This window comes from Gallinula chloropus, assembly GCF_964237585.1.
Source record: "Gallinula chloropus genome assembly, chromosome: 7".
In the NCBI taxonomy this organism is placed as follows: Eukaryota; Metazoa; Chordata; class Aves; order Gruiformes; family Rallidae; genus Gallinula; species Gallinula chloropus.
In genome coordinates, this window is record NC_140092.1 from 25,778,872 (window position 1) to 25,795,685 (window position 16,814).

At 42.2% G+C, this 16,814-nt stretch overlaps 1 protein-coding gene across 1 annotated transcript in view; it reads left to right on the top strand.

Annotated features, from left to right (window-relative positions):
- Positions 1 to 11,865: 11,865 nt before the first annotated feature.
- The window catches only part of PTPN13 (protein tyrosine phosphatase non-receptor type 13), a gene marked incomplete at both ends in the record, with an annotated part of 107,545 nt that continues 102,596 nt past the window's right edge, over positions 11,866 to 16,814 (top strand). Inside the window, one exon of the mRNA XM_084266598.1 lies at positions 11,866 to 11,980. Within this exon, the coding sequence (XP_084122724.1) occupies positions 11,866 to 11,980 (115 nt within the window). The remainder of the gene's footprint in view (positions 11,981 to 16,814) is intronic.

The following is a 16,814-nucleotide window of genomic DNA, read 5'->3' on the forward strand; positions in this document are numbered from 1 at the left end:
CACTTGAGCAGCAGCTAAGTGCTTTCAGGAGTTAGCAGAGTTAAACAGATTACTTTTTCTCTGGAAATTTGGTTGCTTATGGAGAGAAGAGCTTGCTCTGGAGTTTGGTATGAGGACAGGTGTACAATGAATGTCATGGAAATGGATCTGCCCATTAAGACTTGTTAGTGCCACACTTGCAGTACCATGCGTGTAGAACAAGGCACTGGTTTCTGGACAGATGGAGGTCTATTACTTCAGTCGCAGCCCATCTGGTATCAAGTCTGTTTTTACAAATGCTTACAGAATCTTATTTTAAATCTGCCTTGGCCAAAACCTTTAATAGGCTTTAGAGACCCTCTAACAAGGTTTTCAGGTAGTTGAGGTTGACTTCTTGAAATGGATCAGTGTTCTTGCCCTCCTTTTGTCCTTCAGAGTTTTTGCTCTTGTCCAGCAGCAGAAACTTAAGTGACTTGTTTGATATATATGAAGGCATATATATCTAGGCAGACAAGTGCAAGCATATGTTTTATATAGATGGATGGTACCATCATGTGTGTGTATATATGCACATATGTGTGTGGGGACACACTATTTCTCACACAGGTGAGTACTCTAAAAAGCACATCCTTCCTCAAGGCTGATGTAAATGAAATTCAGAGTGCCAGATGTAATTTCACTTGCCAGTGCCTCTTACTTCCTTAAGAGTCACTTTGCCTTCATTTGAGGAGAATATTATAATTTGTTGCCTTTCTACTTGCTCTGTGTAGGAAGAGTTGTTCCATGGAGAAGTTAAATCCAGCCAGCTTCCTGTTCACATCTCTGCTATTTCTCCAGAGTGTGCATGTTTCCTGGTTGGATCTCAGCATGAGGATAGGCTATCATCAGACACCTCTGTTCTGAAGAGGTTGTTCACTTGAAGTTGATTCTCACTTGGAAGCATATGAAGTTGCTTCATAAAGTTGGTCACTGATTTCCCCCTGCTTAAAATTTCTGTAGTATAAACCCTTGTGTGAATTTTCACACCTAACAGGAGGACACTGTATCACAGACTTCTAAACTGGACCTTTTGGCATGTAAAAAGTATAAATATTGTACTACCATGCCTGAGTAGAGAAAAGCTGTCTGTCTGAAAGCAGAACTATTTCTTCTGCTGCAGAAAAGTGAAGAAAATTCAGTTCTTATTCAAAAAGCACTGCTACTTGTTCAAATTACTGTTTTCTTCAACTTACAGATAAGTAGAGCAAGGATCTCTTAGCTTATGCCTTGGTCCTAAAGATGCAGCTCTCCTTGTGTATACAGCTCCTGACAGCTGAAATGTTGGCCTATGTTCTGTCTTGTCTGTTTTTCAGGGTAGAAATTCAGACTTTCACAATAAGAATTAGTCATCACTTGTGTGAGTAATAGCTTTACTCCCAGACAGGTGAGTTCACAGATAAGATATCCATGGTTTCATCAAGCCGCAGACCTTGAAATGTTCTGTTCCTTATACCACATGTCGCTTCTTCCTCCCCCCATCCCAATATGAAACAAAAAGTCATAACTGTCTGGGCAGGCAGTGAGTCTGTTCTGCTGCAATTGCTGGTATACAGTGTTTTAGAGTGTATTTTAAGTGTTTATTAAAGACTTAACAAGTGTCTTAATTTCCAAGGGGTTGGGAATGTTACTGGCTTGCACATCAAAGACTGAAGAAACAGTGCGAGATAGACCCTCCAGATGGATAGTGCCTCAGGCATCCTGAAGTTCTAGGACATGATTGCTTCCCTCACTTTTAGGGCTGCCTCAGAATTGTTCCTGGCAGTTACTGAAACATCGTTCAGGGTCATGGCTGAGAGTGTTGGTAATCAGGAGATAGTCCATCTTTAATTGTTGGGAGTCTCACTAGTTTTCACCAAGAGTCATAAGCAGAAAAAATACATGTAGAACTACTTAGGGCATTGGATTAGAAATCCATTGGAATATTTGTAGCAAGTGTTTCATTCAAAAGAACACGTTTAGATGGTAACTTTTAAATTGGTTGGGGTTTCCTTATTTTTTGGGGGGGACCAACCCAACACTAATGTACAGTGCAGTTTAGTAGAAATACTAATAGATGGAGTGATCCTTGTTCAGTTTGTTAGCTCTTGCACTGAGCTAAATGTGTACTTAGAAAATCCCTGTGTTGCAGTAGTTAGTGCAGCTTCTCCACTTGTGTGTGGCTAAGGTGAAGCAGTGCTGGAGAAATCGGATGCAAATAGATGTCACTTTCAAACTTGTTCTGTTACTCAGCCAGTTTTTCTTCTGTTGTCGGATATTGTTTCCTTTCCAGGCAGGACGTATAAAGTAGTTGTTAGTATGAACTGCCCTCTGGATACTAGAGGTTTATTGTGGTTGAGTATACAAGTTGTGCTCCCTGCTAGCAGATTGCTTTCGTGTCTGGAGTATGCAGGGATGCTGCTTTCAAACTGAAACCACAACAGAATTGTTTCTGAAGCCAGTGCATTTCTCATACGAGTACCATCCATCAGATTGTTCTAACTATGGAGAAACTGGTTTGGTACCCTAGTAAAGTATCTCTTCTGTTAATTTATTTTTCCAGAATGTCTGGTAGTCAAACATGTGAGGCTGACAAAGATTTAATTAATTTTTTTTGCCTGCATTCACCCTTCTCCTACAGGGCAAAGAAAGCTAAAAGTTAACACTGCAGTTCACCCGCTGTAGCAAGCCATTTGTTAAAGGATTAGATGGGAATACACAGGCTTGAAATTTGGGTTTGAAATGATACATGGTGGGGCTGGTCTTTTTACTTGTTAAGTGTATGTTGATTGCAACCTGACTTAAATGTAGAATCCTAAAATCTCCTGAGCTGGAAGGGACCCCTCAGGCCCATCAGTCCCACTCCTGGCTCCACACAGCCCAGCCCAGGCAGAGCAGGGCACTGAGTGCAGTGGCCAGACACTTCTTGCCCTCAGCCCAGCTCGGGGCTGGGACCCCTTCCCTGGGGAGTCTGTGCCAGCGCCCAGCACACTTTTCTTTATTGCCAAGGTTGGTGGGTGTTAAGTACTGTTTTTTTCCCATTATTTTACCACATTAACTTTGATATTTCTATACTTATTTGAAAGTCAGCGATTTCCTGAGTTAAAAAACTCCAAGCCAACAAACTCTGAAGCTTCCTGAAGTTGTCTTTCTAATGCCACTTCGCAGAAGATTGAGGACCCTTACTCTCTTGGCATATTGTTCTTAGTTTCTTGCTGATCCAGTTGTGCTGCCTTCATTAATGCTAGCTACTACATTGCTGCAAGGGGCTGTTGTTCTGAGTAGAGGCATTTATAAAGCAAGGTACCATTCTCTGTTAACTGGGACTGGAAGGATCAATATCTAACAGAACCTGAACCTTCCAGTGCTGTGGAATATAATTCAATGTAATAAAGTACACATTGCTTCGTTACCACAGAAGAGATCTTAAGCTGAGTTTTTACAAATCCACTGTAGAGTAAGTTTATTTGTGAGTGAAGGTTCCTGTTGAGCAATGCCAGCTTAATTTGTACCTGTTAAATCACTGAAACTTCCTTGTAGAGTCACTGAATTACTAGTCTATAGCAATTTATGTCTCAGTGTTAAATAGTTGGTCATGATTCTTCTCAAACATTGGAAACTGTAGTGATACACAAGCTCCCTGCAGTTGTCACTATTGACTTGTTGCTTGTCACAGTCTTGTTGTCTTACTTGTAGGTACCTTTAATATACTATGGATGTCAGGAAGTAGTACTTACTGACTTAGAGTAATGCTTCCTAGTGACTCCACAGTATTTACATCATGTGTGTGCTACTGCTGCTGTTCCTGCTCCTCTGACAATAAGTTTCATTCCCTCTTCAGCTGCTGAGAGCTGCAAGTGAGTAAGGACAGGCTTCAGTCATGACCTTTCTGTAGTATGTGAGGAATGCATAGCTCTTGTGTGCAACAATGGGATAACTGCTGGACCAAAGCCGGAGGTGCCAGTCTTGGTTTCTCTCAGTGTAGTCTGTCCTTGCCACGGCAGTGATGTGTGTCACCTTCACAGACCTAGCAACAGTTGTGTATACCCTGGTATAACTGTATGTTCATGGTGTTACTGTCAGCGTGCACTGAACAAAAAGCAGCGTGGAAGGATGCCAAGGAAAGCACACTTCATCAAATCTCCATCAAAACTGCCTGGAATTCATCTGTCTCATAAGATACAACACATCGCTACGTAATAAGTTGTCAATAGCAAGCTGTATTTGCTGGTGATAGTTACATGATGTTAGAGGAGTTTCAGCTGTTAAGTGTGAATAACAGTAGTATTGGATAATTTATTTGAAGCGTTACTCCTACCAAATGGGGGTGGGGGGGTTCAGTCCTGGAATTTCTACTTTTCCCTGTATAACTCTTGCCTTAGTCACAGGTCCTCTTTGCAGTTCCTACTTAGCAATTAAAATGAAAGCTGCAAGTATGAGAAACGCACTGAGGAGACGTGCCTCTCAGAGGTGGAGCAGATCAACAGCAAAATAAGGGAGTTGCCCAAAGATCTTACGCTGACAATTAAACTAAGAGAGGGATACAAGAGTCATGCCCCGATTTATGTGGATTAAGCTCACTTTGTAGTGATAATTATATACTCTTCTGAATATAATTTTAATATCAGATGTGAAACATCAGCTACCCTGATGTATAAAAGAACATTCTGCAGTTGCCTAGAAAACATGACTTTCATGATTATTATATACCTTTTGGACTGGATTTACTAGTTTGTCTTATACAAGCCTCAGATAAACAAGTTTATCTGGTTCTGGTGATAGACAGAAAAGCACAGGAGGGAGTCAGCAATAACCCTTGCTTGTCTTCCACTGCAAGTTCAGCCCAATGCCAAAAGCTGATTTCTTTCCACCTTCCAGGAAAGAAAGTAAGCACTTCTCAAGTAAAATAAACACCACTTGCCCTGGAGGTGTGAGCCAAGACTCTCAGTATGTCACATTCTTTTGTCTTACAGACATTGGAATACAGGACCAAGTTAAGACTTTGGGAGGAGAAATACCAACATCTCCCCTGTCCCAGAGAATGTGAGAGCATCGCTGTATGCTTAAATAAAAGGCCAGCAGTGCCCTACACTTCTGGGAGTGTCCTCATGTTCTTTGTTTTATTACAAATTTGAGCTGGTTTAAGTTCCTTTACGTAGGAGGTTTGAGCTTAAGCAGCAAGCTGTCAGTCTGAAGAGGAGATGCAATTTTAAAGCAACTTTTTTTATATGGTTTGAAGATTGGCCCAGGAGCATGGGACTGTTTGGCTGATGTTTCCTCCTCTCTTGCATACAGGAGAGAGGAGAAAAAACTCGAACAAAAACAACAACATGGAAAGAAAGTTGTGAGTGGAGAAGCTGATGTCCGCACTGGGAGGGAGGAAGTTCTTGGGTACTAGTACTCTGCTGGCCTTTCCGAAATGGAGGAGGAATGAATAATGCTTATACTATCCTATCAGATAGTTAACTGAATGAAAAGAACCATGGAAGGCAAAAACTTAGATTCCCACAATTTCTGTCAGCTATTTAGAGACTTAAAAAAAAGTGAGAGGAGATGTTATTTGCATCTTGTGAGGCTTTTTGTCCCCTCTTTATATCTACAGAAATAAGGGGGAAAATGGTCATAACACAAGTGTTTGTTAACATATCCTTCAGTATAATAAATGAAAATAATGTCCAGTAATTAATTTGAGACCAGGATTCTACAAGAAGTTCTTTAAACACAGTTGACTTGACTAGAATCTATATTTACCTTGATTGAGTATTTGTAAATACCACCTTATTTTGCAGAGAGTGTATGCAAAATGGACCTGCAGCTATAGGAAACCAAATTCCAAGTCTTAGGTGCACACACTGAATTGTGTGTTTGGAAATAAGGTCTCAGAGACTCCTGAAGTGCAAACTTTCTGACTTGGCCCCAGGGTCTTGCACTTAAGCACAGTTTCAGCAACAGTATTATTGAGGATAAACTAATTGATAGATGCATTCCAAGTTGTCTTCAGGGGTGTAAGATGTGGGTCAATGTAAATAAATAGTGTAGATGCCAATGTTTTCAAATTACAGGGCATGGTAATGATTCCAGATTCTGAAATGGGAGAGGCCAGACTTGCAAAACTGTTCAGGTCTAGCTCCAGTTTGGTTTCTCTGGGCTCTGTCCATACTAAGTGCTTTTAGAAAGCACTTGACAGTGCTGAATACAAGCATCAGTGTTTTATTGTTAAGTAGTTAAAATGCTTTAAAAAGGGGAATTTTAAGAGCTTCTTTTGGTCTTGTTAAATGTGATCCTGCTTGCTCTTTTTCTCTGCTTTAAATTTTGTCAAAAGGGAAAAAACGGGGGGGAAAAATCTCTGGAAACTCATAAGTGTTTCTATCTTGTAGATATTTTTCAGTGCTTCTAGCACATCTAAAACAACTTTGCAGAGTGTGTCTAGAGCAGCTGCTCTCCATGTTTCTTGGTGATACGTTCTGATGAGATATTGAATGAGTTACCTTAATTGGCTGATGTTGTTAAAGCACAACTTCTGACTTAGTTTGGGTTCTGAAATTACACTATGAGGAAAATGCTGATGCAGAAGGTAAGGAGAAGTATAAGGGATATATGTCAGTAAAACTGAAACACTACGTTGTCAAGCACCATTAGACTTGAACCAGTTGAACCTTTTGACTTTCAGTCTGTTTTTAGGAGCTTTTTGTCAAAATTACCAATGTTATAATTTGTATTAAGCACAGTTATAGCAATAACTTTGGTATCTCAGCTAGCAAGATTCAATGAAGACCTTTTCTAATTAATGGTTGCTGTTGGGGACCTTCAATTTCAAACTGAATTTTGAGCATTTAACTTGTGCTGCATAAATAAAAGAAGTTAAAAGTGTGGTGTTTTGAAAACTAAGTTGTAGGACAATAAAAATACACCTTGCAAATAGTGATATTGACAGTATTAGTGTGAGGGGCTGCTCCTGTGGTACTTTCTCTTACATTGGGCTGAGAAAGCTGCTGCCTCATGTGCTGTGTTGGCACTGCCTGCCCGTTCCATAGGTGATGTGCTTTAACTTGGGTTGTTTGGATCATAGAAGATGAGACACGGAGGTTCCTGAGCTTACTGGGAAGATACATCCCACTCATGGGGGCGTGTATAAGCTGTCTGCCTCAGAGGGAAGAGCTGGCAGCTGGTCCTCATGAGGTAAACAGGCATTTTAAAGGAAATGTTTGAGATGTGGGAGGGGCTTTGGCTTCAGCAGCGTTCTTTCTTGGAACTAAGCTGCCTGTATGGCTTGGGGCTGAATGGCGTGGAGGGTGAGAAATTGCACTCAAGGCTTGTTGATACAAATGATTTACACCTGAATTTACTCTCTTGTCCTGAAGCAAAAAAGAGATGCCTCCACATGATGCAACTGCTTTCCTGTGGAAATTGGATATATATGATCCAGGAGTAAATTCTGACCCAGAGCAAGCAACCTGGATATAATGTCTATGCTTCTCCAGTGTTAAATATATGTTTTTATCCACTGTCCACTACTACATACACCCTCTGCTGCATGACTGTCCCTTTTTGGATGTTGTGGCTACGGTCTTTGTGGGTTTTGTGTGCATGGGGAATCCACGCCTTCACGGTTCATGCTGAGTTCATACCATGTAGCACTTTGACATTCCTCTTGGTCATGACTGCACCTGGACTTCTCATCTTGTGAAGCTGTGCTTAGCCTTCTGAGGCATGAGCCTCCTGATCCCATCTCCAGCTGTGTGTCAGTGTGGCTTTGTATTACGATGCTACCATAAAGCTGTCCCAAGGAAAAAGGAAGTGAACTCATCTGTAGATGGTGCACCTTTCAGTGTTCTATAATCTGTCCTTTTTTATTGTCAGAAGTGAAAGGAAGAGCACAACAGATCTTGCTTACCTGAAATGGAGACAGGGAGAGGATTCATTGCAAGACAATGGTCTGACAGGAACCTTTAGAGTCCACTGAGAACTCTGCTAGTGCAGGGTGATACTCTGAAAAACACAGGAACTGCTAGGAGCATCTTTAGAAACCTGAAGCAGACTGTCTTGTACAATTAGTACAAGATAAAAGTCTTCATTTTACTTGCAGTTTGCATTCTGGCATTTGAGGCCAACGCTGTTCAGGTTTCTTGAGATCCTCTCTCCTTGGATTAGCCCCTCTTTGCTCAATTTAAATCAACTAAAAGTTTACCCTTGATGGGGTAACTCACCTTTGTCTGTCTTCTCTTTCCCATGTTTTAGGAGGTTGCTGTTCTTCATCTGTTGTCCCTTGTTGCTGTCACCCAACTTCTTTCTTTGAGTTTTTAACTGTGGGAGTTTAAATACACATTGTAAATGGCAATTACTTTAATTGAAAGGTTAATCCTATGTAACTATATCTAGCTTGGATGTAATGCAGTTAGAGGGCTAAAATGTAAAGCTAAGCAGTCCATATAGTTTTGATACAGTATTCTACAAAAGCTTTGTGTTTCTCACTTGCATAAATTAATTGATACTCTCATTATGTTGCAATTTACCAAAATGTTCAGGCACTACACAAAACCTAAAGTGTTTTTTTAAATATTGAGCATTTAGCTTTTCAGCTTCTGTTTTTACGAAGGATCAACCATGACTGAAGGCTCCCAGAATCTGAGAGGACAGCAAACTTGGAAGCATTGTGCCTTGCAAACACTATCATTCCACCAAAATTCTCCTTTCTCCTTGTAAAAAACATGTCTTGCAAATGAACTTCAGAGGAAAGAGCTATGTTTTTAGCCAGGCAGTTCCTCTGTTAGCTTTGCAGTGTTCAGTTAATGGTCTCTGAGCTAAGAGGTGGACCGTACAGATGGAGACTGTGCTTTTGCCTGCGAGCACCTCACCCCAGCTTGCTTCAGTCAGTTCCTCGGTGGCAGAGAACCCTTCATGGAAGCTTCTTTTCCCTTTGTGACTCTTCATAACCAATGTGTTGGTCTGCTCTTTGTTGTGACAGACGAGCTGTAGCTTCAAGATAGTCTTAAGGTTTAAAAGTTACAGGGGAGATTACCAGAAAGTTTCCAAAAGAGATGCACGTCAGTGAGCCCACTTGTGGTGCTTTTTATGTGGCTGGGTTTATGGTGGTTGATGTTCTGTTGTATGCTGTCTTGGACTTCAAAGTTGATTTGAAATGCCCTGGGTTTGGTGGGTTGTGCTGTTTGCTTTTACTTAGCAGGCTGCTGTGCTGTGTAGTGCACCAGTAGGCCTTACTGCCTACAGTGCTGCAGGCGAGGCCTGTGTGGCAGCTTCCGTGTTCATACCTTCTTCCTGTGATTAAATTTGTGGGTTTAATTTGGAAGGGGGCAGATTTAGATTGGATGTTAGGAGGAAATTCTTCACAGCAAGGGTGGTGAGGCCCAGGCATAGTGTGCCCAGGAAGGTGGTGGCTGCCCCCTCCCCGGAGGTGTTCAAGGCCGGGTTGGATGGGGCCTTGAGCAGCCTGGGCTTGTGAAAGGTGTTCCTGGCAGGGGCCTGGGACTTGATGGTCTTCAAGGTCCCTTCCAGCCCTGACCATTCTATAATCAAGAAACAGTTTTCTGTAGCATTCTTTTATTGTTTGAGCAGGTGTGTATGGCCTCTGTAGAGATGTTAAATAGGGAATTCGCTTACACCTGCTGCAGAACAGTCCATGTTTATTTAATCACAGATGAAAGGGTTTTGCAGTATAGGGCAAAATGTGGCAGAGAAGTTTGTTTTGGAGGGTTTTGGTGGGATTTTTGGTGTGATATGCCCAGCATACTTGCTTTAGAATATTTAGCACAAAGTTTTAATTCATGGGACATATGTTTTTAGTCCCTAGGAGATGATGTGATCTTTTAGTCTGAATAATTCAGTTTGATTCACAGAATCACAGGGGTTAGAAGGGACCTTGAGAGATCATCAAGTCCAACCCCCTACCAAAGCAGATTCCTTAGGACAGATCACACAGGTTGGCATCCAGACAGGGCTGGAATCTCTCCAGAAAAGGAGACTCCACACCCCCTGGGCAGCCTGTCCCGGGGCTCCCTCACCCTCACCGGGAAGAAGTTCTTCCCCACATTGGGGTGGAAATTCCCAGGCTCCAACTTGAGGCCATCAGCCCTTGTCCTGTCCCCACAGACCCTGAGAAGAGGCTGCCCATGTCCCCCTGTGTCCCACCCTTCAGCTATTGATCCCCATTGATCAGATCCCCTCTCAGGCTGCTTCTCTCCAGGCTGAACAGCCCCAGCTCCCTCAGCCTTTCCTGGCAGGGGAGATGCTCCAGGCCCTTCATCTCTTTCATAGCCCTCACTGGACTCTCTCCAGGAGAACTTTGTATTTTTTTGTACCAGAATTTGAGGCAGTAACATGAAATCACTAAATTCTCTGGACTTACGATAGAGCAGACACTTTGTGCCAGGTATATGTAACTCTCCTACTGATTAGAAACATGTTTCTCTCTGCGTTCCTGTGTGTTTATTGCAAGTTTGTATTGGTCCTTAGCTTCCCATTTTGAATGGTGTTTTTATTGTTCTCTTCATGTTTGTATTTCTATCTTTATTTTAAATATGATCTTGATCTGTTTTCTCCTATATTATCTTTAGATCGTAACTTTTGAACATAATCATCGAAAATATATCAGGCTTAGTAAATATGCAGAATAATTGAATACTAAAAGCTGGCAAGCTATGAAGAAAGGAAAAATAAGCTGCCTGACGAAATGCAGGCGACAGTATGTCATTTTTTCAATAGCACGGTATAGAATTCTAGGTATAAGGGCTCTGGGAAGTACTTCAGCAGTATGTTTAAAGCCCATGGTATCTGGAATTAAAAAAAACCATGCAAGGCATGAAACTGCCTTTGCAGGTGGGAAACTAAATATAGCTAATCAGCCTGTCCTCTTTGCAAACTGCTAGAGTAATATCCATGAGTGTACATGTGAGCCAGGATTGTAGCTCCAAGTAGTTGGTTGGAAGGGAGAGGGAGGAACCTCCAGCAGGTACTGTTGGGTCATCGAAAGCTGTTGATATCAGTTACTGATTTCGGGATAATACTTGCTGTTTGTGGAACTCTTTCCATTTCTAGAGGCAACTTTGGAGACCTGGCAAACTCATCAGTGATGACTGACACTATACTTTAGGCTTTTACTGTGGCTCACTGCCTTGAGATTTTGTTCTTTGGGCTTTGGAGAGAAGTGACTGCAGCTGCATCTCCATCAGAAACATACATTGGCATGAGTACTCAATCTGAGAATGTTTAATGTCCATAGAAAACTGGAGTAATGGAGCAGGCACATGCTCCTGATGCTTTGACTTAGCCACAGTATTTACAGAATCACAAAATTGAGGGATGCATTCTTCAGCTTTCAAAGTGGTTTTGCTCTTAGACAGCTGAATATCATATTGTGGCATGGTGAAAATAGTTTAACTCTTTGGGAAAAAAAAAAAAAGGCCTGACATCTTCTAGCTAGGGAGGGAAGGCTTCCCTTTTTTCTGGGAATGTAATATGCAAAATACTTTGTTTGCCATCAGTGCTGCTTATTATTTCGTCATGAAATAACACCAACAGTCCTGTGGAAATGTATAAGAGCAGCTTCCTTTCCTATCAGCAGCTTAAACAGAGTAAACTTTTGTCCCTAGCATATGGACAATGCCAGCTTGAGTTCATTGATTTAGTAGCCTACAGTATTAATGTAGATGATTGCTGTCTTAACCCAAGTTTTTCTTCTTCATAATAGGTGTTCAGAAGTCTTTATCATTATGGTGAATGTTTCTTAGATCCCATCAAATATAGATACTATTAATGTTAGAGAGTTTTTGTGATGGACTTGAACATGAGTATTATATGTAGGAGAAAATAGGTCTTGCATCCTTTTAACTCATTGTGTCTTGTTTCTCAGGTAACATGCATGTGTCACTGGCAGAGGCTCTGGAGGTTCGGGGAGGTCCACTGCAAGAAGAGGAAATATGGGCTATTTTGAATCAAAGTGCAGAGAGCCTTCAAGAACTGTTCAGAAAAGGTAAGCATTTCTAAAGGCTGGCATGCACAGAACTGGAAACATCTTTGTTAAGTTTACATGGCATAGAAGTAAGCTCCCTTGTTCTTCCTAGGCTTTAAATCCAAGCAATAACTTGGTCTTAGTGTAGCTTTGGGTAAAGTGCCTACCTGCACCCCAGCCCAAAAGATGTTAGGAAAACCTTCCCAGAGAGGGTTGTCAGGCATTGAATGGGCTGGGCTGAAGTCTCCATCCCTGGAGGGATTTAAAAGACAGGTAGATGTGGTGCTGAGGGACATGAGTTAGTGGTGGATGACAGGTTAGGGTGATGGTTGGACTTGATCTGAAGGGTCCTTTCTAAGCAAGACAATTCTGTGGTTCTATGCTTCTGTGTTTTCAGCCATTGCTTTGTGTTTTGTCAGGACCTGTGGCACATTCCACTTTGCTAGGAAGCTGTCAGAATGTTTGCATTATTTTACACTCATTCAAATGAGAGAGAAACATAAAAAAAAATAAGATAAGTCTGAGACCCTTGGAGAACTCTGGTCCTGAAGTGGGTATGAAAACGGGCATGGTACAGTGCAGTCATGACCAATCTCTCTGAAGAGATTCAGCCTCAAGTGAGGCAAAGGTGAGCTGCTAAAACCTTGACCAGAGGGCTAGGTGTCACGCCCCAGAACGCAGTTAGTTACTGAGGAGAAAGTGGTGGCTTCTTGTACTTTAAAGGAGTAGCAGTAAGCATCTCTTCTCTCCCATTCTTCCCATTTAGTAAGCTGCAATTTGAGCATCTGCAATTCTGCTACTAATTATGCATTTTAGCACTGGCTCTAAGTGTGGAACCCTTCCTCTTCCTTATGCTTTCTTTTCATTAAAATCTGGAAATCATTAAGTCATCCCCCCCTTTTATTTTCTTTCTATATCAATAAAAACTTAAATGAGCCCTGAACTTTGGTGACATCTTTAATGTGCCATCAGAGTGTAAGTTCTCACGATGCATCTTAGTATTTGAGCACATGCATTTGCAAGCTAGTCAGGAAAGAGCAAAAGCTCATGCTTTTTAAACAGCCACACTGCTGTGCAAGGGGCACATCCACGTTATCGGGGGCAAAGGCTGTTGTACATGCATTTTAGATTACAGTTCCATCAACGTTCAGCATTGAAGTGGTTTGAGGGTTGTGGGTGTTAAGAGTGGGTTTGGTAGCTCTGTGTCACACGTTGCACAACCTCTGGCCATGGTCTGTCTTGGGTACTGCACAGACAGCAAGGAAGGTGTTTGTGGGCAGAAAGTGCCATATGGCGTTTGATTTCTGACCAAGTTACTTAGCACAATAAATATGAAACTTAATCAACTACTCTAGAATATTTTATTGAAAAATTATGGGTAGTTTTGATATCCCATAGAAATTTCCCTTCTCCCCTTTACCAGCAAGCTCATAGCCCATGCATGGTAAGTGTCCCCTATAGGGATGCTGAGTTTCTCATCTCAGTATGACTGGCTATTCTGTCCCTCTGCTGTTTGTATTGCAAGAAAGGGAAAGCTGGCATCTTTTTTATCATAGAATGGTCTGGGTTGGAAGGGACCCCAAGGAGCAGAGAGCTCCAACCCCCTGCCACAGGCAGGGACACCAACCTCCAGGCCTGGAGCTACACAAGGTTGCCCAGGGCCCCATCCAACCTGGCCTTGAACACCTCCAGGGACAGGGCATCCACTACCTCTCTGGGCAGCCCGTTCCAGCACATCTCTGTAAAAAAACTTCCCCCTAATATCTAATATAAACCTTCCCTCCTTCAGCTTTAATCCATTCTTGTCTCTTTGATGTGTCTCAGAAGAATCAGAGGAATGATTTTATTTTGTTTAGGACGGCAGGTTGTTGAGACCAAGTGAGACTGGGACTTCAAATAGGGATCTTGAATGATTAGAGATTGGCTCTCATAGGCTTTACAGAGATCAACACATCCAGCTGCATCTTGAAATCCACCTGAAAGATCACAGTAGCACCAGTATATATAAGTGAAACCACTTAAGACATTATCCTAGGTCTAAGTTCTTTTTATGAAGGAAGCCTCTGCTGAAAATAAGAGCTTGCCTTTTCTTGGCATGAGAGTACTGCAGAGAGGAGTTACTGTAATTACTGTGAAGGCTGTGTGCAAGCAGTGAGAATGAGAACAGTCAGCCCTCCTTCAGAGGGATAACTACTGAAAGATGAGAGCACAAAATTAAAACGTGCCCCAGGACTTCTGGTATGTGCTTTTAAGGTAGGGGAATATTTGCTAGCCAAGACTGGCTAAGGTGGCAGAAGCAGCAGCTTTTACTTCCTATCAATGAAGATGAAAACACAAATTTAGATAAAATCAGTGCCAGAAACAATCTTTCTTCTTGGAGATGAAGCTGTTTTGTTGAGTTGTTTTTCTGCCAGTTCAGCAAACTATTTTCAGTTGCATGCTCTTAATTAACCTGGGATGTAGCCCTGTGGTAAAATGTGCTTCAGGAGACACCCAAATGAAAGAGCTTTACTATATACCTAAGGTTGACAAAGGCAATCTAATTCCTCCTAGCAAGATTAGGGTAACAGACAGCCTTTAATAAGATCTGGCTTCACTAAGGAAACAATTCAGAAACCTTTTTTGGTCATCTTGAATATCAGTTTCTGTGCTGGCTTGGAAGGATGCCTCGTAGAGATGCAGGAACAGAGAATTAAGTTTCCTGTAGGCTTGTCTGAGTAAATTTTGTTATTTATTTGTGGAGGACTTGCAGTGAAAGGAGCCTCCTAGGAACATACTGTTTTCCTTGGTCAAATTTCAGACCTCTCATGCAGCATCGAAGAGCCATTTTATTTTTCCCAAATTTTTTCAGAACTGACCTATTGTTCCTGGGCAGAGGGCAATGAGGAGCTTCTGCAAGTTCACAGCATGTTCAGCTCTGACCAGTCTCAGAGACACAATTTTATTCCTCCTTGTATAGCTCTGGAGTCCCTGAATATGTTGTTGTGTAACAAAATCTAAGTTTTGTTAAGCATTTTCTATATTTAATTTCTTTAAAAATTAAACCAAGGGATATTCAACAGTCTGTGGTCCAATTGTTTTGAAATGAAAGGGATAAAAAGGCCATGGAAATTGTAGATTCTGTTGGAATCCTCCCTACACCAGCCCAGCAGCCACACATTTGAAGGATTCACCAACCCAAGTAACCATTTATTTGTCATCCTGTAGGAATTCTGGTAGTCTGAAGGTGAGAATCCTTGCTATTACTACAACTGAGCCCATGTTCCTAAACTAATTTGGTAGTTACACTAGTTTCAGGAAATTAAGGAAAAATGCCCAAGACAAGCTTCTATTATAACTCAGGAAGTCAAATTTGTGAAAGTTCTGCATGTCTTGTAGTGAGTCTATCATTTTACTCATCAGAGCACTGAATAAAAGCAGCTCAGGATGAAAATCTGTATCTATGATAGATTTAATTGTGTATCACACCATGTGTAATTCAGCAATTGAATTGGTGGCTAAGAGAGCCAATGGGATCCTGGGGGGCATCAAGTGGAGCGTGGTCAGCAGGCCAAAGGAGGGGATCCTCCCCCTTTGCTCTGCCCTGGTCAGGCCCCGCCTGGAGTGTTGTGTCCAGTGCTGGGCTCCCTGGGACAAAAAAGCCAGGGATCTCCTGGAGAGAGTCCAGCGGAGGCTGCGAAGGGGATGAAGGGCCTGGAGCATCTCCCCTGCGAGGAAAGGCTGAGTGAGCTGGGGCTGTTCAGCCTGGAGAGAAGCAGCCTGAGAGGGGATCTGATCAATGGGGATCAATAGCTGAAGGGTGGGACACAGGGGGACATGGGCAGCCTCTTCTCAGTGTCTGTGGGGACAGGACAAGGGGCCATGGCCTCAAGTTGGAGCCCGGGAAGTTCCGCCCCAATCTGGGGGTGTGGAGTCTCCTTCTCTGGAGAGATTCCAGCCCCATCTGGACACCGACCTGTGTGACCTGTCCTAGGGACCCTGCATTGGCAGGGGGTTGGACCTGATGATCTCTCAAGGTCCCTTACAACCCCTGTGATTCTGTGAGTGATGCAGAACCTGCATGTTTTCATGCCTGTCTGTATTTACGATTCTAACAGGTTATGAACTCTGCCAAAATACTTTATAAATTTATCTCAATTGCTATAAGCAGTGAAAGATCAGACTGAAAGTGCCCAGTTGCTAATCACTGATTTACAAAATCACCTGTTAGCTGTCTTGTCAGCATATTATAAGCTGTTAAATGGAGGAGAAGGACAATCTAGTATCCTGAGTTGCAGATCTGACATCAGTTGTACTAGTGACGTTGAGATTAATCTGGAGATTTGAAAAGGCCGATACCAGACCTGCCCTTCTCTTACATCTGTTTAATTATCTGCAATAACTGTTTTGTTGTTGGGAGGGTGTATCAGCTGTTTCAGACGTGCTGTGTCTTGTACTCGGTGCTCCATGAGGTCAAAGGAACAGGTCTTTGAAGTGTCTCGGATGGGAGCATTGAAGTGAAAGCAGCGTGCTGTGCTCTCTGCTGCTGAGAATTACAAACCAGGCGTCCCTCTAATTTGGTAGGTTTAACTGGGGAAGATTTATCAAAACTTGAAAGTGGGAAAGACTCTGTGTCATGTAGGCCACTCCTATGCTAAAGCTTGTGTTGTGTAGGCTTAAAGTAGTTGGACCTTCTGTTTCAAGACGTGTTTAAAGGGAGGGGGAAGAGAAGTGGGGGGAATAAAATGAGTCTGATAATAGAAAGGCAGGTTGAGCAAAGAAAGAGTAGCTTTACAAATTGTCTGTCATGCAAATTTGTGTATGGGAAGTGATTTCATAGAATCATGGAATGGTCTGGGTTGGAAGGGACCCCAAG